Consider the following 24,139-nt stretch of genomic DNA (forward strand, 5'->3'; position numbering starts at 1 on the left):
CTTGTCAGAACTAGGAGACATGCATTAGAACCCCTGGCTCAGTAGGTCCTGACTCCGTACCTTGGTGAGGTCCATGCCAAGCCGGACCTGGGACAGCAGATGCATGATGACGCTCTTGTGTTCCTCCACGGACTCCCCCTCGCCCTCGTCGTCACGGTCGTCGTTGTCAAATTGGTCTGACACAAATACGCAAATGGTAAATGGACTGCATTTATACAGCGCTTTTATCCAAAGCGCTTTACAATAGTGGCTGACATTCACCCATTCATGCACACACACACACACACACACACCGACGGCAGTGTCACCAATGCAAGGCGACAGCCAGCTTGTTGGGAGCAGATAGACAAGACAAAATAAAATGCTTTTGGATGGACTTAAAAAAATGGTGGTGAGGTGTGATCACCGTGTGTTTCCATTATGCTTCCTGTGTGTGTGAGAGCTTTAGGCTTCCTGTGTATGTGTGGGAGCGAGTGAGTGAGTGAGTGGGTGAGTGAGTGAGTGAGTGCAGGGGGATCACCTGCGTCGGTGGTTCCGTTGGACATGGACGAGTTGAGGGACTCGTTGGTGTGCGGTCGTTTCATGGCCCCGTCTTCGCCCAGTGCAGAGGCAGCGGCCTGCCCAGAGAGACTGCTGCCCAGGGAGAAAAGGGATGCAAAGTTCTGTTTAATAGCAACCTCCTAATATAGCCCAGCTCTTAACAAATAAACCTTGGCATTTTCGTAACTCTGTAGCGACCGACTCTCTATACAGTCAGTAACTTTTTGGGGAAGTTGCGGTTGTGTCAGGAGTGGGGAACTCCCAGGTTATCACAATAAAAGCGTCGCCCTGGTTTACTTTCGTGGCAGCATCTGGACCTGCTAATCACATCCCAGAGGGAATGTGCGAGGGCTATGCAAAACCACAGGCGTCATTTGACTCAACTGTATACTGAGTATGTGTTGAATGCTGCCCCGTCACTAGAACGTAGGAGGGGGGGGGGGGGTTCCGGGACACTCACGCTAGGCAGTGTTTGGGAGAGGTGTTGAACTCGTCGGCGTCGTAGAACTCGTCCTCGCTGGAGGAGTAGGAGAAGTCTGGCACTGGGTGGGAGGGGAGAGGCATGTTGGACGGGGAGCCCAGGCCGCTGCTGGGGCCCGACGGACCGCTCCCTGGAGGACAGACAGACGGAGGGCCGGGTTCAGAAGCAGTGATGGCACGCATTGGAGACATATTACACTTTAAATCAAACATTTGTACAGGACGAGGAATCTGGATTTGAATGACACATGATGTGTATAAATATACATGACATGGATGTGAGTTTACATGACACGGATTTAAATTGCATGACATGCATCTGAATATAAATGACATGGATCTGAATGTCCACGACATCGGTCTGAATGTCCATGACATGCGTCTGAATGTCCATGACATGGATCTGAATGTCCATGACATGGATCTGAATGTCCATGACATGGATCTGAATGTCCATGACATGCATCTGAATGTCCATGACATGGATCTGAATGTCCATGACATGGGCCTGAATGTCCATGACATGGGTCTGAATGTCCATGACATGGGTCTGAATGTCCATGACATGGATCTGAATGTCCATGACATGGATCTGAATGTCCATGACACACGCCTCAATAACATGACATGGATCTGAATTTACTACAAGTCTCTTGGATAACAAAAACGTCTCCCAAATGACCAAAATAGTAAATGGTACGACAAGACAATATAGTAAAATCCACCAGGACTGGATGTTATCATGAGTGGTGCGTTAAAGAGTGAGTGTGAGATACAGTGGGATTCCTCTGCAGTACAGTACACTAACTCGGGCAGCCAGGGAGACGTGTGCACTCCCTTGGTGCACAGCACAGCACTTTCAATAACGCTGCCTCAGCAGATACAGGCAGGAAGCCCAGCCTCCTGCACGCATTGCTACTTTCACTCCTTAATGGACAACACACTCTTGGGAGCAGTCTCTCTCTCTCTCTCCCTCTATGACAGAGTGTGTGTCCTTGCTGTATCGTGGGAAATTATTAATGCATAAAATGTTTGCATATTCATGAATACACTCATCACAGAACCTGTACATGTACTGTGCATTACCATCGTTGCGTTTTTGGCCACGCGCGAGGCACTTTTCGCAGAGATATCGAAAAGAACGTTCGCAAAGTAAGACATGAGTCACCATGACAACCATGTAACCACCGTAGCACAGGCAAACATTCGAAACGCAGCTGGCCAGTCGTTCTCAGGCCACGGCCGACTGCGTGAGGGATAGGAGCGCAGTACTCGCCTGTGCTGTTGGGCGTTGGCGTTTGTAAGCTTCCCATCACCGTGACAACGGGACCCACTTGTAGCGTGGAGGGCCGCTGGTCAGACTTGCACACCTGGGAACCATCTGGAGTTGGGAGTAAACACAAGATCGCTGTAAACTACTCAAAACAAATCAAAACCAAACCTTACATTAGTGACATGCTCGGCTAAACAATAGTGAAGACATTGTATCGTAAGAAAAAGCATTCATTTCTCAGAAAGACACATGGACCTTTGCTATCCTGCAGTACTACTGACATCGCAAAAAAAAACAAACACAATCAGAATAGCTCGCAGCAGGTAGTAACCGCATGTGATAAATTGCCCACCAGGGGGCGCTGTTGCTACCTACAAACAAAGCGATCTGGCTCATCGTCACACATGCCAAACCCCTTATCGTGTGGCGCAAAAAGGGAAACATTCCCTCAAGTCCAGCAGTGCGGTGTACCTGAGGGCAGGGCTGTCTGGATTGGCATGTTGTCGCTGCCTTCGGACGCGTCTAGCGGAGGCTGGTAGATCCCGTCGACTGGGTTTATGGTGCTCTGGAGGACACAAACAAGAGGCCACGGCATGGCCGTTAACTCGAGCGATATGGCCTACACTTCCCTGCAGTAGTCACACATACAATGATCTCTCACACACACACACACACACACACACACACACACACACACACACACAGCTATATAATAAGACAGCCCAAACCCAAAGCCAGGGTTGAATCCCCATGTTGGAGGGGGGTGTGTGGTTATGGTTAATACAAAACCGTTCACTGCAACAGCATGCAGTGTAATACAATAGGGCTAAGACATGATAATGTCGGAGCACAACTGGTCAATGGGAGCCTAGGAGCATTGCCAAGTTTGTTACTATGTTGGTCTTTGATTCATCGACTAGGAAAATATTCATAAGTTACGTGTTTACAGGGAGACATAGTCGCGTTAGAAACCGCCACAGCGATTCTCCTGTGAGCAAGGCAAAGCAAAGTTTTCAATAGCCTAGGTCCAGGTTTATAAATGTTATAAATGTTAGACAATATAAATGTCTCTGGAGTCCTCCCAATATGGCAGTGTGTCAAACGAAAAAGTCCCCTGATGCATTCGGATGTACAAACCCTATATAGACAGTCAACCCTCATGATTCCGTGGGAACATTGGGATCACTAGATACCATTAAGCATTGGGCCATGAAACAAGGAGCAGCTTCACGAACCAAGTCATTTGGACTCTGAACAGCGTTGCAGTGCAGCAGGTGTTAAAGAACTCCACTGGGCTGACGACTGAGTTTGTGAAATTCTAACTCAGGAACCTTGCCGTTCCCTTTCAGGAAAAATATAATATAATCCTCGGAGTTATGTACACTGCTGTGGCCTGACTTCCTCAACACTTCTTCTGCGCAAGCACACACACACAGAAGCGTCTTCGTGATCTCACACACCCACACAAGATTAAGAGTGGATTGAACATAAGCTTTAGGAAAGGAGTTGTGTTCTGCCCTAAATGCCACGGCCACACCGCCCTTACTTTGTATCTCGCAAGCCTCACACCAAATACAAAAGCCAAGGAGTTTAATTCACATCTTATTACAGCCAATCAGAGGAATATCTCAATGTCCCAGGGCTCAGGGGAATGGGAGTGGTTCTTTGAGAGCAGCAGATTGAATCAAGAGCAGAGGATGCGAGACCGCCGTCATGTTGAGTTGCAGCAGCGGCCTGCCTGAGGCAATGGTTTAAACCAGCACTCAACATATTAATATCCCTGCATGGAAGATTAATGCTGCAGTTATCTCAAGCAACACAGTGGGTCCCTGCACAATTAGTATACATTAAAACAATTTGACAGCTGCATCTTGTGGAAAGGTAACCTGAATATACCATAATGAGCACCACATTATTTCCCTGTGCAGTCAATGTCCCTGGATAAGAGCAGGTTTTTCTTATTTCCAGTATTTCCTTTCAACTGTTCAATAGCTCTGAGTCCATCCATCGTGTCTGCACTCATCGTATGGTTCTGATCGGACACAGGCCACTGTTCCTCATAGATCTACATCCACAAGCTTGTGTGTAAGTGACTCTTAAGCTATGGGGATATGTTAAGCACATAACCTGTGCCATATAGAAAGAACCGAAGCAAACTGAAAGGGAGCATTTAGCCCAAGCCGTCTGACTTATACGCCATAAAGCCGAGGCTTGTGAGATTAAGTCTGTCGCAAGTGCACATCGTGGTCCTCTAAATGGACCCGGTGCAGTGGGGGGGGAGAGAGAGAGAGACGGAGACAGAGACAGAGAGAGAGAGGGAGAGATTCCCACGGCCTGACATCTGGTAGTCCTTCCCAGGTCGATAAGCTGGCATGTTGCACATGGATAAAGTGATGGGGAATCAGCAGACTCCAATTAGCAGACATGGGATACGTGGGGAGAGACACACACAGTTCACCACGAGTGACATGTAATATGTACGCACAGACACACACATAGGTGACAAACATGCATTCCTGGGTGGTACATATCAGACACAGACAATATTGAGTCTGACGTGATGTGGTCCACAAGGGTTTCCCCAAAGCCATTGTTAGAGGAATTAGGAGGAAGAAAACAGGAAATGTTTAGGAGGGAAATCATGTCGGAAATAGACAAGGGGAGATTTGAGATAAAGCCTATTGCTGGAATCACATTGCATGCAGTTAAGTAAAGACGTTGGATTAATCCGTTTGGCTATAATGTAGAGTCAGTCGGGCGGAAAGGAAGAATAGATTTTCTGGCTAATGTCAATTTCTGTTGTGGACGGATGACGTGAAACTTACTATAAGTCCGTTTGCGTGTTGCTGTTCGTTACTTTGGTCCTTAAAATTTTGAGAAGACAATGTTAGACTACTACTTGCGGAATGTCGATAAATGTCCTTTTAGTTCATTATTTATTACTAATAAATGTGTCGTTAACTTAATGGGCATTCTTAAAAAAATAAATCAAAGAACAGAAGCAAACAGGAACTAAATGATTCTGAATGTTTGCATCCGTTCCCGCATCGCATGAAGCAGAAATGCCTTCTGTTAATGAAATGCCTCCTTTCATCACATGGTAACAAATCACAATAAACGACGGAAACCACACTGGTAGCCATACACTGATAAGACACCTAGTTTAAAAAAACGAAATAGACATGCTACATGAAGCAGACACAACCTTATCACTTCCTGGTCCTAGTGGCTGACACTCATGTGATGAAATGCATTCAGGGGGCCACATCCTTATCCACCACCATTAAGGGCTCCCAGAGTGTGGGATTACTGTCAACACCACGCCGTGCACAGAGACGCCATCCAACACAAGACAGGGTGCAGGTGGAGGTGTCCGACTACAGAGGTGCGTACAGAGAAGCCATGCACGGAGACACTTACCTTGGCGATTTGTAGCAACACAATGCAATGCTTGATAGACTCCACCATACTCTGTGGATTAGACGTTGGAGCATATCAGGGAATACAACGATTTGAGAGAAAATAAAAGGCACACGTATATAGACTCAAAGAGTAATTCAGCTCAATTCAGACTTACACAAGTAGTCTCCTTCAAACTTTCAATTTTCTGAAAGGCAAAAAAGACAAACAATCAAACCGTATGAAATGCAAAAACCCTCAAGGATTAAATCCTGATCCGAAAAGGCACATTAGCTAAATAAAACAAAACCTAGAAAACGGACTACGTAAAATAAAAGCCATGCTACAGTATCACGGCCTCTTCAGGGTCAGGACATGAATAAACATGTCACCTGACACCCAGTCACCTGCCCTGAGTCACATGACCGGTCATAGGTTAGGCTTTAACACACACACACACACACACCACGGTGCTGAAGCAGTCATAAATCAACAACCAAGTATCTCGCTCAAAGGAGTCACATTACATTCACCGAACAGAAATAAGAAAAGGACGCATGGACGAGAAGATATACGCTCACATCGGAAAAGAGACTGTTTCTATGTAATAATACGTAATCATGAAAGTAATAATATTACAACAATAATAAATATTTGCCCTGACAAACACAGAGTACAGAAGAGTTGTAAAGACTGCAAGGAGCAAACCGCGTGGACTTACGAACCGCAGCCACCAATACATTACTTTGTCTTGGAACCAAAGACGTTGTCAAGGTGACGATACAACTACTGTTATTCAACGTTCTTTTTAAAACAAGAACAAATCCAACCGGTACAGGTACGGTCACAGCAGCACGCTGAGCCAACGTCCATGGAAATGGTTTGTCCCAGAGTGAGAGTCTGATTCGAGAGGAGCGTGGCTTATGGCCGATATGCTGATGTGATGTAAAACGGCAGTTACGGATCACTCTGTCCCCTCAACCGTTATGGCTTAGAGAGTGCTGATAGGGAAGAGTGATTTAAACCTCAGGACACCTGTGAGGTGACTGAGCCTTTCATTCTTTTCAGACTTTCCTTCGGTCACGTGGGCCGTCGCTAAGGCAGGCACCATGGTATTTAATAGAGAGTACGGCCTTTATTTATTTTCAGTAGCATAACAAGTCAAATGTTAACATGTATTTTGTCACAAAATCCATTTGGCTCCTTAAAGAGACAAAAGATATTACTCAATCCATAAGACCCCCTGAAATACATTCAAGATTGATTCACAAGAGAATGAATACAAAAATATTGAATTCTGTTTAAACGCGTGTTGCTTCTATAACCTCTGGTTGCCCCTAACAACAATGGATGTCAAGCAAAGGTACCATTACCAAGAACCAGTCAAGTTTAATGCAATTTCCCAGACAGGTCGGGTGAACAGACATGGCCTGACCAAGGGACAGAACAGGGCTGTGTACTCACTCTGCGTGATTCATCTTCTTTACACTCCTTGATCTTCTCATCAAAGAGCTGAGAGTGAAAGAGAGAGAGAGAGAGATTCAATTAAAAGTACTGCAGATAAAAAGGTTATAATAGTACTATAGTGACATCATGGATTGTAATCATTTTACATGAGCTTCACGAAAAGTTATCACAGTAAACATAAATAGCACATTGCTACTAGTATGCGTGGACCTTTGCTATTCAACATCTCCATCTACAGGCTTTTCCTGCCGTTTGTGATTTAACAGTCCATTAGAGGTTTGATATCTTTAATTCACGGCTGTGGGTTTCAACAGGAGAAAGAGCAGTGTGCGTATGTAGAGTGGGGTTGGGATGAAAGGTGAAGGGCGGTGGGTGTCTGGTTTCAAGTCAAACCACACTGTTCGCTAGTAAAGAGCGTGAACCCTGCCCACAGAGACACCACAAGAACAGCTCAACAAGGGCCATGGCTGGGTTCTGAGATCGCTTCCTGGCTAGCGATGGCAGTGCACTGGGCTGTATTGCATGCTGTGATCGATAAGTACCTCAAAAGTGCACTACTTTAATCAGACTATTGTGGAGTGAATCCAAAATCCCCTATAAAGTCACCACACTTTGTGTATCGACTTTATGTATACTACTATTTTTAGATCAAATATCAAATTTCTTTCTTAAAACAGTAGTTTTAAAAGGTGCAACCATCTTGTAATGTGTCACATATTTTCTTTCAGTTGAGACTGAAGTATGTGTAGCTTCTAAAAACAGTGTCACAGGAAATAGCAGATCAGCCAAGCAGGTTAATCATTAGGTGGCAGACCCGCCAATATAATACCAAGCTAGTCAATAGTTGACTACATTTAAAATGTAATCTGCGAGCTGGTTTGAAGCAACTTCGAACAATATCTTCTTCAAAATATATTGCTACATAACAAACATTATACAAATGTACATGATCCCCCAGCAATGTATGTATGTGGATCTATACATGCTTATACCTTTAATTGGTCGATGAGTATCTGCAGGTACGCGTCGGCCTCGGCAAGCTTTTTGTCAAAGTCTTGGACACTCGGAATCAAGCCCGTCTCTGCCTCCTGAAGAAGGAATTACAACGAAGGGACGTCATTAAAACACAGGGATCAAGGTCAAGGATAACCACGCCAAACGTCACAGACTTCATCGAGAACGCCAGCTAGGAAAACCAACTGATGCAATGACGACATAGCAGAGGCAAGCCGTTTCTCTACCCATCACATTACCAGGCTGGGGCTCCGACTGTTGCACAAAATGCATCACACCATCATCAACAGTTCAGGAGAATCTTCCAGCAGTGCTCTGTGGTTATATGAATAGCATTGTTTGAAGGCTAACCCACACAATAGCCCAGGTCCAATAGCCAGCACGTCTACCTGCCTGCACACCCGTCCGTATTTCCATCAGTATTGGATTTTTCTTTTCAGTTCAACTTATTCCAAGCTTTCATGGAAATAAAGAATATATCATATGAGAGGTCATCAATTCTGCCAACGTATTGCTACTTCTGAAGATGAGGCAATAGCTAAACAAACACACACACACACACACACACACACACACACACACACCTTTGTTAATTTGAAGCTTACTTTTGACAGGTTCATAATATATCAACAAAATGTGCAATACAGACAGACAGACCCTGCTATATCATCCACCATGGAAAATTTTTGTGCAATCATAGGACAATAGTCAAGACCATTGTAAATGCATTGGTACCAGGCCCGCAGATTTTCATTGCATAATCCCCATCGAGAGGTAATTACTAGTGTATTGGCACCACGGACGTGACCAGACAACAGTCTCCTCTTTGTCCCTCCTCTCCGTCTGAACAATCCAGAGGGTGTGTAGACCACCCACACAGATGCACATGTGTGCATACAGATCATCAAAATAAACAGATGCACATGTGTGAATCTGTGCACACACACACACACACACACACACAAGTTGTAATGTCCTCGACAATCTATGCATTAACAAACTAAGCAAGCTACATACTCGTACAATAACACAAAAAGTGCAGCTTGCACATGAAGGTAACTGTGAGCTCAGAACTTAGCACCACACAAAGCAGCGAACAGGCACAAAGTGGTCACACTCCTGGAAGTGATTTCCCCACAGCCAACAAGTAGGGGAGTGAACACAAACACGCCGCTGAAAACCTTCTGTGCTGCTTGGGCAGGGCGGTGTCGCGCGACGGCTCTGTTGCATTGTGGGCCGTTTCTCCACACTGCAAACGACTTCAAGGGGACATGGAGAAAGGCCATGAACCGTGGAAAATAACCGTCAGCCGCCGGAACACACCGCTTGACTCGAACTTGAGCTTTAACAGCCTACTGACTTCGCAATGAACAAAGTCCGAAGTGGCTCTCAAACCAAAACACTCCGATTGCCAAACTTCCTCAAACATGACCGAAAGGCGGGGAAGGGTTTCCTCCTGTATTGGTCGGTACGCCAAAACACAATGCACTAAACAATCATTGGAAATCAATGCAACTAACAACGAACCGGTGTTTATTTCTCCCTACGTGGGAAAAGACACATGAATTGGTATCAGCCAGACTTGAAACCACCTGTTCGTTTTGGTCTGCGTTGGTTTGCTGCATCTGACAGCACAGAGGCAAGGTACTTTTTTTTTTTGTTTTCTGTGTTGCCTAGTCATTATTTGATAGGCTAGCGAAGCCTTGAGTGTTAGGTTTGTCATGGCCATAGCAGAAAATCTCACCGTCCTCAAAAGTACCCATTATGTAATATAATCAGGTTTGAGGAAACAATCCCTTAATATTATGTTGCAAACATTATCTGTTATGTCAACACACACACACACAACAGAAGGTGTGTGTGTGTGTGTCCACGTTGTCCAAGTCTGATTTTAACCACAGTTTCACAGCACTGTTCCTGAAATACGTTAAATTCGACAGATCAGGATTGCTGTGAGCCCAGCCAATCCGCCCCCCCCCCCCCACCTCAACAGAAAAAAAACGGCCGTATACATCACATAGTTTCGATTCTCAGAACAGCAAACCAACTCTCACACATCAGCGCTAATACGCCCACTTCAGACCAACTCAACCACAGCCCCATCCCCCCCACCCACCTCCCTTCAACACCACTCCACCCCCTCTTACCTTCCGGCTTTGTTTGTCCACATGTTGACCCACTTTAGGTTACGCCGCTGCCCCAGCCGCAAACTGCAGCCGTTCGCTCCCCTGAGCTGTGGTGCAATGGCCTGAGAGTGTGAGTGCAAGTGTGTGTGACTTACTGGGTGTCTTGCTCCAATAGACATGCCTCATCCAGCCCTTTGTGCCTGGGTGTCCCCGTGGGCCGAGGGCCCGGCCTCCAGACGGGACTCTTTGCTCTTTTGTCTCTGCCTACTTTGTGGCCGGTCCTCCCCTCCTCCCTCTCTCTCTCTCTCTCAACAACACTTTTTTTCTCTCTCTCTCTCTCTCTCTCTCTCTCTCTCTCTCTCTCTCTCTCTCTCTCTCTCTCTCTCTCTCTCTCTCTCTCTCTCTCTCTCTCTCTCTCTCTCTCTCTCTCTCTCTCTCTCTCTCTCTCTCTCTCTCTCTCTCTCTCTCAAAAACAACAACCGCTCGTGTCTTTTCTCCGCGGTCGTGATAGAAACGCAGGCTCCAGTGAAGCCAGCTGGCCGGCTAGCTAGTCTGTCTTAAGAGCCACAGCGGTGGTATCAGCTGAGCACCGCTATGAGGGTAGACAGTCAAGTTAATCCAAGACCCTCCCCCTCAGAGGAAACACACACACATACACACACACACACACACACACACACACACACACACACACACACACACACCCTCTCTCAAGCAGACATAAAATGGAGAGAAAAAAACAAAGTGGTAGCTAGTGCTGAGCAGGACCAGCTTAAACGACTGCTGTGATTGGCTGAGCCAAAGCAGGCAGATGTGGCTCACGAAGTAGGACAGGCTGTGATTGGGTACAGTTGGGTCAGATGGACGGTGACAGAATCATGAGTGTACGTGTTGGTGTGCGTCTGTGTGTATAATTACAAGCAAGAAGGCACATGCAGTCTGTCCGCGGGATTTTCTTTTTACAAAGTAGGACAGCTGCGTAAAAAAAAAACCAGAGGCCTCACCAAGGAGCAGAACATTAAGATCCAAAATACTAATCCGTATGATGGTAATGACACAGACCTCAATGAATGAGCAATGAACCACAAAGCCTCACTAGTGATAATGACAATCCTCAAAATAATAAAATAACTAAAAGCGTAGTGAAGCCAAGCTTTTAGTAATGATTCATTTCCAGTGAGGAAGTAGTTAAGATGGGATGAAATAAATGAAGCTGAAGGAGTCTCCTTGGAAAAGCTGTTACAAGCGTTTAGAGCCACAGCATTGCCGAGGGTGACCAGCGCAATATACACACTCGCAGCTCCTGTTCGCGGTGGTCAAGTTTCTTCAAACCTCTACATGGTAAACGGACTGCAATTACACAGCGCTTTTCCAACCAGTCGCCACTCAAAAAGCGCTTTACAATATTGCCTACCATTCACCCATTCACACACCGACGGCGGTGTCAACCATGCAAGACGACAGCCAGCTCGTCGGGAGCAGTTAGGGTTAGGTGTCTTGCTCAGGGACACTCAGCGTGGCGGAGCCGGCATTTGAACTAGCAACCTTCCGGTTACAAGTGAACTCGCTCTCCTGAGCCACATGCCGACCCGAGGAACAACTCCCTTCGACCAGGAACAACTCCATGCCAGCAGGACTACAAACTCGCTCAGGAACAACGAGCCATACAAAAGGACCTGGGCGATGGCAAACACGTGATAGGCCGCAGCTAAGGGTGCGGGCCGGGGCACACGATAGAGTCAGGTGCTCCAGTTGCCAATAGTTATGGATGATGCGACGAGGCATCTTAAAGCACAACGTCCACTTTAAGAAAACCTGCTGGGCTTATTGTTTGTACGCCTTTGGCTTCTATCAAGATCCCCGTGTTTGCATAGTCTGTACACAACAAGCAGTAGTTTGCATAATACGTAGCCGCCACAACCGAGGGAAGGTCCCTGATGATCTGAGAGAACTGGAGGGGGAAGGCCCTACACGTTGAATGATGGAGTGAGGAAATCTCTGAGTCATCGGTTCCTCTAGCCTTTGAATCAAAATAAAGACATCTGCTACAGGGCGAAACGCGCGCACACACACACACACACACACACACACGCGCTACTGACCCGGAGCTGTAGGGTGTGTCGCAGGATGGTTCCCTCTAGGGCGTGGATCCATTTCTCCCGCTCATCTGCGTCTCGGGCTAAAGGGGACAGACAGAGCAGAACACGCCCAGTCAGAGAGGAGCCCCACACACACACACACACTGAAACAGTGGTAAACATTAACCAATGAAATCGGTCAAGTCTACTTCGAGTGGTGATGCGCGTGCAGAATGGAAGCAGATATGCTTTACCGACTTTAACCACATCAGGAGCGTTTTCAGTCATAAAGGATTAGTGGTCAAACTTTGGCATTGCATTAGACATTCATCGGCATTGGCGAGTTTGAAAGAGAAACAAAACATCTTAACACAGTGAGGAGTGAGGCCACACTGCGGGGTATCTGGCGTGTGTCTTATGCAGCAGCATGCCAAAGCGAAATAGAACGATTGTCTGATACCACCACAGGGGATCCTCCCCCAGAGAAAGACATCAGCTCTGCATTCTGGTACAATATCAAGGTTCTGTCTGTCTGTCTGTCTGAATCCATTACTTGTTCTTCACACGTCACTGCTGAAGTGTGTAGCTAGCTCAAGCAGCTACCTCTAGCAGCATTTAGACCTGATCGACACATGATCACCATCTCAGCTTGTTGTGCTATGATGAGATTCGTAACTCCATCAAGCCGTTACCCTACAGACAAGACCTTCCTTTCTCATATTGCTGCGTTATGATTGGACAGCAACTGCATATATAGAACTATTAAGAGAAAATCCCACGTTAAACAGCAACAGTGATAAAAGCCGCAGATGAAAATAAATATGGATAAATATGGATATTCTCCTATTTCAGGAGCGCTGCAGGAGAATGTTGTCTCTGGGGGATCAACAGGGAGAGGAACGGGAAAACCGGGACCCTCCCGGGAAAATCAGGAGGGTTGGTGAGTATGGCGTGCAGACAGGGCGGAGCTAGGCTTCACTCTCACAGCAAAGACAGAGCGAACACATGCAACCCGTGACATTAAACAGTGTCTAGCCCACGTCCCCAGGACCATCACCAGAGCTACCCCTCTTAAGGTCAGAGGCACGCCAGACACAAAGATGGACATACACACCTTCCTCGTTAGGAAAGGGAAATATATACACACGTGGACAAAATTGTTGGTACCCCTCTGTTAATGAAAGAAAAACCCACAATGGTCACTGAAATAACTTGAAACTGACAAAAGTAATAATAAATAAAAATTTACTGAAAATTAACCAATGAAAATCAGACATTGCTTTTGAATTGTGGTTCAAAAGAATCATTTTAAAAAACAAACTAATGAAACAGGCCTGGACAAAAATGATGGTACCCCTAGAAAAGCTAATTTGCCTAATTTGACCATAGGGAAATGTTAAACTAAGGTGTGTCCTCTAATTAGCATCACAGGTGTCTTCAAACTTGTAATCAGTCAGTCTGCCTATTTAAAGGGTGAAAAGTAGTCACTGTGCTGTTTGGTGACATGGTGTGTACCACACTGAACATGGACCACAGGAAGCGAAGGAGAGAGTTGTCTCAGGAGATTAGAAAGAAAATTATAGACAAGCATGTAAAAGGTAAAGGCTATAAGCCCATCTCCAAGCAGCTTGATGTTCCTGTGACTACAGTTGCACATATTATTCAAAAGTTTAAGGTCCATGGGACTGTAGCCAACCTCCCTGGACGTGGCCGCAGGAGGAAAATTGATGACAAAATGAAGAGACGGATAATAAGAATGGTAACCAAAGAGCCCAGAACAACCTCCAAAGAAATTAAAGGTGAACTCCAAGGTCAAGGTACATCAGTGTCAGATCGCACCATCCGTTGTTGTTTGAGCCAAAGTGGACTTCATGGGAGACGACGAAGGCGGACACCACTGTTGAAAGCAAATCATAAAAAAGCGAGACTGGAATTTGCCAAAATGCATATTGACAAGCCACAAAGCTTCTGGGAGAATGTCCTATGGACAGATGAGACAAAACTGGAGCTTTTTGGCAAGGCACTTCAGCTCTATGTTCACAGACGCAAAAATGAAGCATACCAAGAAAAGAACACTGTCCCTACTGTGAAACATGGAGGAGGCTCAGTTATGTTCTGGGGCTGCTTTGCTGCATCTGGCACAGGGTGTCTTGAATCTGTGCAGGGTACAATAAAATCTCAAGACTATCAAGGCATTCTGGAGAGAAATGTGCTGCCTAGTGTCAGAAAGCTTGGTCTCAGTCGCAGGTCATGGGTCCTCCAACAAGATAATGACCCAAAACACACAGCTAAAAACACCCAAGAATTGCTAAGAGCAAGACATTGGACTATTCTGAAGTGGCCTTCTATGAGCCCTGATCTAAATCCTATTGAACATCTGTGGAAGGAGCTGAAACATGCCATCTGGAGAAGGCACCCTTCAAACCTGAGACAACTGGAGCAGTTTGCTAATGAAGAGTGGGCCAAAATACCTGTTGACAGGTGCAAAAGTCTCATTGACAGTTACAAAAATCGTTTGATTGCAGTGATTGCCTCAAAAGGTTGTGCAACAAAATATTAAGTTATGGGTACCATCATTTTTGTCCAGGCCTGTTTAATTAGTTTGTTTTTTAAAATGATTCTGTTGAACCACAATTCAAAAGCAATGTCTGATTTTCATTGGTTAATTTTCAGTAAATTTTTATTTATTATTACTTTTGTCAGTTTCAAGTTATTTCAGTGACCATTGTGGGTTTTTCTTTCGTTAACAGAGGGGTACCAACAATTATGTCCACGTGTGTATAGACATTTTATAAAAATCATATGGTCATATGCTGCAAAAAGGCATATTTTGAGTAAAATACACTGACATACAGGACAATTTCTAGAAGCTCTTTTTGGATTAGTCAAAACTGTCATTACAAAATAAGATGATGGCCAACATAATAAAAAAAAAGGAAAAAAAAAGCAGGGCTCCTGAAAGCATGATTTAAAATGTATTCAGACCTCTGCCTCTGAATGACAATGCAGACCGAGAAGCTTTTAAAAGACATTAGATGCAACTGAGGCATCAGGTCAATCCACTCAGCCGGCTCCTCGCAAGCGTTTCACTTTCCATAAACTCCCCAGAGAAAACAATAACCTGGAGCTAACGTTGTTAGCATCTGTTCAGGACGCCGCCAGAGGAAGCAGTGATGGGGCCATCATGCCTTCTAGACAAAAAAACGAGAAGCAAAATCACCTGCCTCATGAGTTCCACTCTTAGTTCTTTGGTTCCAGATGGAGCCCAGCCACCAGCCGTTGCTCTTGCCTTTTATGTTAGAAGACATTTAGAGAGCTTGTTTGTAAGCAGGGCAGTCCAACCGCCAGTCACATGAGGTGTCACATGTTTCAGATCAGTCCTTCAGTTGACAAGGTCGTACTCGTATCAATACACACCTCCTAAATATAAAGGTACATTTTTTTTGTCTGATTCAATTTCTTTGAATGTCAAATGCAGGCGGTGGCAAGTGAATGTATGACAACCGTTTTGTTTTTTTATGATTGAACAATGACAGGTCTTATGAAATCCATCAATACAAGTGCTATTATAAAGCAAGCCATTATTGACTTGAGGAATTTGGCTCTCAAAGTTACTTTTCTGCACCAAAGTCATTGTAAAGCCCTGTGGGGTGCAGGCTGTGCTATTTACACCCATCAGTAAAACTAAAGCTGGTCAATCATCATGTTTACTATATAAAGAAGTATAGTCCCTTTGCCAATTCTCCATGCCCCTCCCCTTCTTAACACACCTGAAGGCTTATAAGTAACCTTTGAGCCGTTGGCTCAAAGGTTTAACTAATTGCAATAACTTAGTCCTCCAACTAAACTACGGGTACGGATAAAATCTACTGGAAGGGCAGGATGCTTAAAAGAGTAATACTGCACACGCTTCACTCTGCGGGTCCAATCGGACAAACGGAGAGGGCACATCCCCAATGTCAATGGACCAACTTTTCCGCCATTTTGCAGTTGTGTTTTGCCGATGTGTTGATGACTGCGAGTTTTTCACAACCCGTGTTGAACTTGAATAGGACTCAATTGAGTACACTGGCCTACCCTTTTCATCTCCCCCAACTCCTAACCGTTTTTCATTTTAAGAATAAGGGGATGAATTGAGGGTCATTCTGATAAGAGATTAATAAAAGGAGAGGGCCACAAATGGGCAAGGGCCGACTGGGTAAAGTGTGCAGGTTAATAGGACTTGGAAGTGCATCGGTCTGAGGATTATGGTGCCTCCCCTCTGTGTGGGGCTTGAACAAAGCCCAGCACAGTGGCCTGCTTATGAAGCCTGGAGGATGAGAACTACCAGAAGGATGCTAACGCAGTTTTGCAGGGGTGTGTGAATTTTTTTTTTACGATTGAATCTAGCTGCAGGGGATCTTGAGTGTCTTCGGAAACATACAGTGAGCTCACAGACAGGATGACTGCTGTAAGACAGCAAGAATACTGCCTTTTTTCCCATAATGACACCAATGAGATTAGGGTGAGGAAAGTGATGTGTATTATGAAGCCATTCATTTTGCAGTGACCGTCATGGAGCTTCGCTGCTACACCTTGTCCGCGCGGGCTGGTGAAGATAAGAGTGTGAATAGAAAAATAGAAACCGTAGTGAATAAACTGAATCCTGAGGGTAGAAATAATTGTGGCCATATAACAGAAAATTCCAATAAAAACGGATGAATGGATGGATGGGGTGTGTGTGTGAATCCCAATAATATAAAATGTTATACAAATGACATCACCTTGTTTACGATGTCACTAATCATATGAATTATCTTTGCACCTAGAGATAGCGCCCTCTCCCTCCAATTGAAAGATGTTAAGTTAGTTAGTAGTGGCTACATTATAGCCACTATAGCCACCAAGTATGATGTCAATCTCCTGGCTCCTTTTTTGTGTCAATTATTTTGGCTAAATCAACTTGGCCTCTCCCACCATGGCTGGCTTCAGCCAGGGACTATCCTTTACGCTCCGCGATGTTCAGTCCCCTTAACTCTGTTTCCTTTGGCATTACTGCCCAGGATGTGAGTTTCCCTGTAAGAATCATGTACACGCCCATTGACCCATTGAAGCTGCTTGGTAAATGGCTTCATCCGTCTTCCTATGGCCATGCTCTATTAAATCAAATACTTTGCTGTCACGAACGGTCCGAAAATGAATACTTTTTCATGGGTGTGTGCTTGTCTTTCAACAAGAGATGGGTGGGGTGTACAGGAGATGGTAGATCTCTTCTCCGGGAGGATGCAGAGGGTTAGAGAGGGCTGAGTGCAGGAGGAGAGGGGAAGACTATAGAGGAAGAGGAGGGTTTAAAAGCCTCTCAGGCAGCTCTGAAGAGGGGAGACTAATGAATAATGGATGCTCCTCTAAATAGAGACAGGGCGGTAAGGAGCTGGTCTCTGTGCAGCTCAGGGTCCAGCCAGCAACACAATGCAGATTGTTCCAACATCAGACTACTATCGCGGCTCACTGACGCCAGAATCCGCCTCAAAGTGTAATTCTCTCCCCAGCACTTCTCATCCCCCATATCTAAACGTTAATCGTTTAGAGGTGGAAGCTTACACTCGCAGCTTTCCATTTACCATTCATTTTTTCAAAGATATAATTTCAGGATATGTGACCTGCATGCTATGAATCATAACCAGGAGCAGCCAGCTTCCATTCATTTCATTTTAAGGGGAATAGACGACTCAGCTTAAATCAAAGCGTTAATATGTCAGGTTTAACGCAGCCCTCTAAGTGACTCATGGAGTGCATAGTATACCCCAGCCATGTACTGTACATGCAGATGTATAATACTGGCATTAAAACCTGTGCACATGAGGTTACAAAAAGACACACGCGCACTCACACACACAAACACACACCTCGGTGATCCCTGCAGCCTAAGTGCATGACATCCCTAGGCCCAGGATCACTTTACAGCTACAGCGTTACTGCATCCCTCCTGCATCTGCTGCAGCGCGGTATATCTGGGCTTACGTCGGATGTATCCAGTGTCACAGAGACAAACACAAAGGTTATTTCCGCCAAATCGTCATGTTGGAACACGAGAATGAATGGGGCAAAGGTACTGTGCGTTACGAGGTTTGGAATTTATACATCCAAGGATATAGGTCCATGAAATTATATTTTATGATATATTATTATAATCATAATATAATCAATATATTGATTAATATAAATCAACTCATATTGTGAACATGATGATATGAGAACAAGATGGTGATGCTTTTCTTGACAACCAACTCAAAAGGAGTTATCTTTGTTTTATCAACTAAATGTTAAATGTTAAGAACACCATTGTTTTCTCATATTTGAGAAAACAATGGTGGGCACAGGGTCTCTTATTCTCCCCAGCAATGACAGACTTGCTTTCCCAAGAAATGTCTTCTTTCAATTAGGAAAAGGCAGTCTTAATAACACAACAAACCACAACAAATGTGGTCCATTAAGAAGCATGCAAGCATTCCATAATTAATAGAGGCGATAGAAATAGAAATGGACAGTAGTCTTACACACTCATATTTTGACCCAGTATTGGCTGAAATGGCTATGCATTACTAATGTGACAAACTGGCACCACAGGTAACGCTCAACAAATGAATCTTCAGGACTGACTTCATGCAGATCTATGACATCATCTGATGATCATAAATACAGGACAACAACGAGACAGTTATGCTTCAACGCAGAAGTAAAACCAAACATTGGTATGGGAATGGAACCAACTGTTATCTAAAACCAAAACAAACCTCCTTCCTCATAATCAGCTGATCAACACGTAATTTACATTATTGATAATAATCTTCCTACATAAATACACCTTAAGCTCATAAATAAACAGACGTCCATCACATGGAGCAAAGACTAAACAAATATAAGAAAACCAACAGCTCAACAGCCCTATTTGCCTCATAGCATCCCATAGGGCTACAGGCTAATACTCCAGTCAAACTGCCCCAGAACACACACGCATCGTACACGGAGAGCCTTAGTGAACATTCCAGTGGGGTTGGCCAATGGCGCTCGCCCTTTCTTGCCCTGTCCTCCTTCATCGTCAGGGCTACCGCCCAGGAGTAGCATGCACCCTGAGCATGCGACGCCTCCTTACCCTTTCGTTTGTAGAACCACAGCATACAGCTTCGGAACACAGACATGGGGGAGGGCATGGAGGTAGTAGTGAGAGGGGCGGGGGGCCCACACAGACTGGATCTTGTGACCAGAGATGGTGGTGGTGGTGGTGGTGGTGGTGCTGGTGCTGGTTCTGAGGGAGGCTGGAAGTGATAGAGGGATGGTGGAGAGGGCCGGGGCCGTTGGGAGGGAGGGAGGGAGGGAGGGAGGGAGGGAGGGAGGAGGTGAGTAGGTGGTGGAGGCGATGGAGTAAATGGAAACTGATGCAGGGATGCGAAAGAGCGGTTGGAGGAGTTAGTTTAAGACCTGGTGTGCAGCGGGAGAAGGGAGTCCATGGCGGGCTGGCCTGGCCAACTCCCTGTCAAAGGAACCAAGGGAGGGTGGGGGAGACAAGGAGGGGAGGCGGTTTGGGAGGTGGTCAGGGGACGGAGGGACGGTCAGATGGACAGACGGTCGGTGGACGGCAGACGGCTACTATACGAGCGGCGGCTCAGCAAAGATCAGACAGCATCGGCTGCAGTGACCACCACAGGAGATAACAAGGCATCCAGCTCAGCAGTATTCCATTCACATTTCCAGAGAAAAAAACCCGACACGAGAAACGCAAGCGGACCTCTTCTGCCTCCTCCTCCGCGAGCCCGGACAAGAAGCCTTGACGGACGGTATTCCAGAAAAATCTCCCCACTCCTCCCGGCAGGAAAACAAATGTCACGGCTCCGTTGTAACACGCGGAGCGCTACCGCATGCCGCTAAAGTTCCCGTAAACAGAGGAGACGCCGGTGACGGAGAAGCTAAAATCACCTCAGATGACGACCATGCCCACATTGACACTGTGCGTGTGTGTGTGGCTGAGAGTGTGCGGCTGCGTGTGTGCGGCTTCGCGTGTGCCCGCTCTGATGTGTCTCCAGACACAACAGCAGTACTCCTCAGCATGGAGGGGGGTGAGGGTGAGGGGAAGAGAGAGAGAGGGAGAGAGGAGAGAAAGAGCGAGCGAGCGAGAGAACGCATTCGATCAGTAGTGATGGATGTACTGTACAGCATTGGCAGTGAGAGGAAGGGTCACTTGCCATGCAAGCAGAGGAAGGAACGGGAACCATTTTGCACCGCTGAACGGAAGAGAAGAGCCAAAACTCACCTTGGAAATGGAAAGTCTTCTGGTCGACGGTGATGGTGAATGTGCTGTCGTCCTCGTCATCAATGCCGATTACAGCTCCCTGGGATAATCAGCGCAGGAAAGAGGCAGAGCGAGGGGAGGGTTAGAGATAAAGGCAGAGTGAGCGGGGGGGGGGGAAGGAGCACAGTCAGACAGAGGGACACGTCACATGCTTGAATCCGTCTCCCCTCTCCATCCTGTCCTGTCCTCACTCTACCATCATCTCTGTCTGCAAATCCCTTTTGTGTCTTTTAGCAAACTCAATATTGCTCTCCCTATCTCCCCCCCGCCTCTCTCTCTCTCTCTCTCTCTCAACAGCAGGAAAATAACCACAGCACACTTGCTGGTAGGCTGATTAACTGGTTTGGCATTGCTACCTAGCAACAGAGACGGGGCGTGCCTGCTTTGGACCTGCCAAGTCAACCTGTATTAGACCAAAGGTGTCCCTCGCTCTGGAGTGTAGCAATACGGACATTAGAAATAAGTGTGTTATCTTGTAGCAGTGATGTGATAGCCATGAAGATTTAGCCCAAATATAGCAGTGTGTTTATGTTACATTTTCCAACAGTGAATGAAGCTTCAGGAATCAATAAGGTGGCCTCATTGTATGATTTTTTGCTAGCATTGCATTGCCTTTTCTAATTATAAATAAATCATTAAGAGCATGAAGTAAAACAAAACAACTCTCTACATTTTTATCAAAACTCCCATCACTCATACAAAAAAGAACCTATTCAGTTTAATGGTAGAGACAGAAAGGTTTGCAGGAACAGGTTATGCTCTGTCATGAGACTGATATTTCGCAACATTCTCGTGTGGACAGCAAGGTGTTGAAGACAACCATAATAACTTACCAAACCAAGCTGCTCTAGTCTAACTGACATTTTAAAACACAAACAGCAGAACATTGATAATGTCCGGTAGAAACCAACTGGTTATTTTCAAATGGAGTCTTAAGAAAGGAAGACAACTAATAAAAAAGACATTGCAAAGAAGTGAGCAATGACCAAGCAAAAGTCAAGGGAGGGCTTCCAGCCATAAACCATACACCGACGATTCAATGGGAAATCATAGCACACAATGACAATGTGACTTTATGCGATAACATACAATTATCAGACTTACTATTACCACACTCAAAACAAAACCTCCAAGATATTGGAAAAGCACGACATCTTTGAAAGTTGTATTTAGGTAAGGTGTAGTAAAATGTAATCTAGCATTACATTTTCCGTTAATTTCAATGTGGTTTGGTACACAACTCTGTTTGTTTAGCAAACACACTGGGGAGCAGTCTAATGTGCTGGCTGCCTTTGATTAAAAGAAAACCGAAAAACTGATACGTTTTCTTTTTAACCATGATACATTTAATAGGTCTAACCATTTCAGAAAAGGTTGACGAGGTTATATTTTATTGTACAGGGACCACACAAAAACAAGACATAACTTTAAGAACAACTGATTCTGAATCAATTGCTGCCATCTAGTGGGCAAACCTGTATATGGTATTATTAATGAGTTACAGGAAAACGGTATGATTTTTTCATGAAATTTAACATAACTTATTCACTCTCCAAATCTAATTAAAAAAAAATTCTAATATAACAAAAAAAGATGCAGGCATTGGAATTTTGATATTTCATCACATTTCATGTTTGTATGTTAATATCCAACATTTCACCGCCTGGAACGATGTTAAATATATCCATATTGGGTTAGGCCAAAATAACTTTGTCACCCAAGAGCAGTTATCAGGTCATCAGCTCAGTCGAGGTTGTCACATTTACTCAACCACTCAGCCAATCTCTCAGAAGCATTCCATGTGGTGTATCCTGTGTTTCTTACCCTGAGACGAACACAGCCTCTTCTGGAGCCTCGCATCATCTTGTCCTTAGACTGCAAACAGGGAACAATCAGAGGATCAAAGACAAACAATGTCAGTATCAATCCATAACAATGTGATGAAATGTGTTTGGTTTCATTTGCTTAGTCGTATTCAATGCCGAGTAGAGTTTTGTTCATTAAGTCGTTTCTCTATTGTTTAAAATTAAATCAAATTAATATTATGGTTAGGGTCAGTATGTATGCGTATGTATGCACCCGTCCAAAACATGCCTGATGAAACATCGTCTTTAAAAAAAGGCACTAACAACTTTGAAGTTGAACTAGAACGTATAAGCGACGAAGCAATGATACCTGTTTGTCCTGCATTGATTTGGAGATGGTGTGCACCCCTTTATTCTTTCCCAAATAAACACTCACACATATGACAATGCGGATAGTTGATCTAAGGCTAGACACAACGTAAGAATGTAAAATAGAATGTAAAGGGAATCGGTTAAGCTCCCATGATGGGAATACAGCTAATGTCAAAGATAATCACACTCATGCTCCCAGTTGCTCTGACAATATTCATTCACAGCTACCTCGTCCCCTGTCCGAATTGTGATATTAAGCATTAGTCTGATTCATACATAGATGAATATGTATGTATAGTATACACTGTAAGTCAACCCTCCCTTTTTCAAATAGCAAACAAGTCAGCGCTGACAGTCTCTGTCAACGCTGTCACGTTAGCACCATCTAGCTTGCTTCTCTAAGCAGATTCGGAAGAATGGGTTACTTGCTTGCTTGCAGGATGGGCCAATGCGGACATGTATTGCTAACAAATTGCTTAAAACAACCACGCACGATAAGACAATGTGACGGTATTTACAAACCCCAGATTCCATTCAAGGAGTAGGAATGTCAAGCGGTATCCTGGCTGAGGTCTTTGCTACTAGCTTTGCTAGCTGTACTCAGGAATCATGAAAGGAGGAAGCACTGAAAATACTATAATCTGATTGGCCAGCTGATCCTCAGGCGCCGATACAATTGGTCAAACGTGAAATCCGTCACAATCTATCCCCGCCTCTTTCTGCCAGCTGAGACTTCCAACTCCTGACCAACACTAGGCCCTTTATTAGACTTAGGTTTGATCATCAGTTTAGACTTAAACAGGTTATACTATTCTATGCGGCGATTTGAAAACAAGAAGAGGTACATACCGTGTAGTATGACAGCAAGCCGGCATTGTAATCCAACACAAACCAACGATACTGCCAACCTTTCATGACGTTAGTCCACTTACTCAGCGGCCCTTCCATGATGGACGCCATCTTTACACTGAACTGCGCTCGGGGAGGAGTCGGATATGGTGTGGGGCGCGCGATCATCCAACCCAACCAAAACAGCAATCCAGTGGTGGCCATCGCTGGAGTCAGGACATTGCCCTGATGTCTTATTAATTCACATACATATTTGAAGAGAAAAGATGGTTCACATAATGGCAACCGTGGGATAAACTTCGTTTTTACCTCGAAAATATTTCACAACAGAGGTGTGGCTATAAATGTAACTGTTGATAGACAGTAAAATAATACTCCAAAAACCACAGGGTATTTGGCAATAACTTTAT

At 45.0% G+C, this 24,139-nt stretch overlaps 1 protein-coding gene across 6 annotated transcripts in view; it reads right to left on the reverse strand.

Annotated features, from left to right (window-relative positions):
* osbpl9 (oxysterol binding protein-like 9) overlaps window positions 1-23,855 on the reverse strand; it is a 31,391-nt gene extending 7,536 nt beyond the window's left edge. Inside the window, exons 1-14 of one of the 6 annotated variants that reach the window (XM_079739804.1) lie at window positions 23,730-23,855; window positions 22,528-22,578; window positions 20,665-20,743; window positions 12,402-12,478; window positions 8,152-8,247; window positions 7,157-7,204; window positions 5,871-5,900; window positions 5,714-5,764; window positions 5,119-5,157; window positions 2,765-2,858; window positions 2,297-2,401; window positions 1,001-1,151; window positions 521-630; window positions 61-176 (exon numbers count right to left, since the gene is read on the reverse strand). In XM_079739804.1, the coding sequence (XP_079595930.1) occupies window positions 61-176; window positions 521-630; window positions 1,001-1,151; window positions 2,297-2,401; window positions 2,765-2,858; window positions 5,119-5,157; window positions 5,714-5,764; window positions 5,871-5,900; window positions 7,157-7,204; window positions 8,152-8,247; window positions 12,402-12,478; window positions 20,665-20,743; window positions 22,528-22,578; window positions 23,730-23,840 (1,158 nt within the window). In that variant the 5' untranslated portion in view covers window positions 23,841-23,855. Of the gene's footprint in view, window positions 1-60; window positions 177-520; window positions 634-1,000; window positions 1,152-2,296; window positions 2,402-2,764; window positions 2,859-5,118; window positions 5,158-5,713; window positions 5,765-5,870; window positions 5,901-7,156; window positions 7,205-8,151; window positions 8,248-10,320; window positions 10,382-10,454; window positions 10,611-12,401; window positions 12,479-19,509; window positions 19,598-20,664; window positions 20,744-22,527; window positions 22,579-23,729 lie in introns of those variants that run through there. The other 5 variants (XM_079739803.1, XM_079739805.1, XM_079739806.1 and 2 more) reach the window with 5 other exon arrangements.
* Window positions 23,856-24,139: the final 284 nt, after the last annotated feature.

This window comes from Pollachius pollachius (genome assembly GCF_949987615.1).
Source record: "Pollachius pollachius genome assembly, chromosome: 7".
NCBI classification, from domain to species: Eukaryota; Metazoa; Chordata; class Actinopteri; order Gadiformes; family Gadidae; genus Pollachius; species Pollachius pollachius.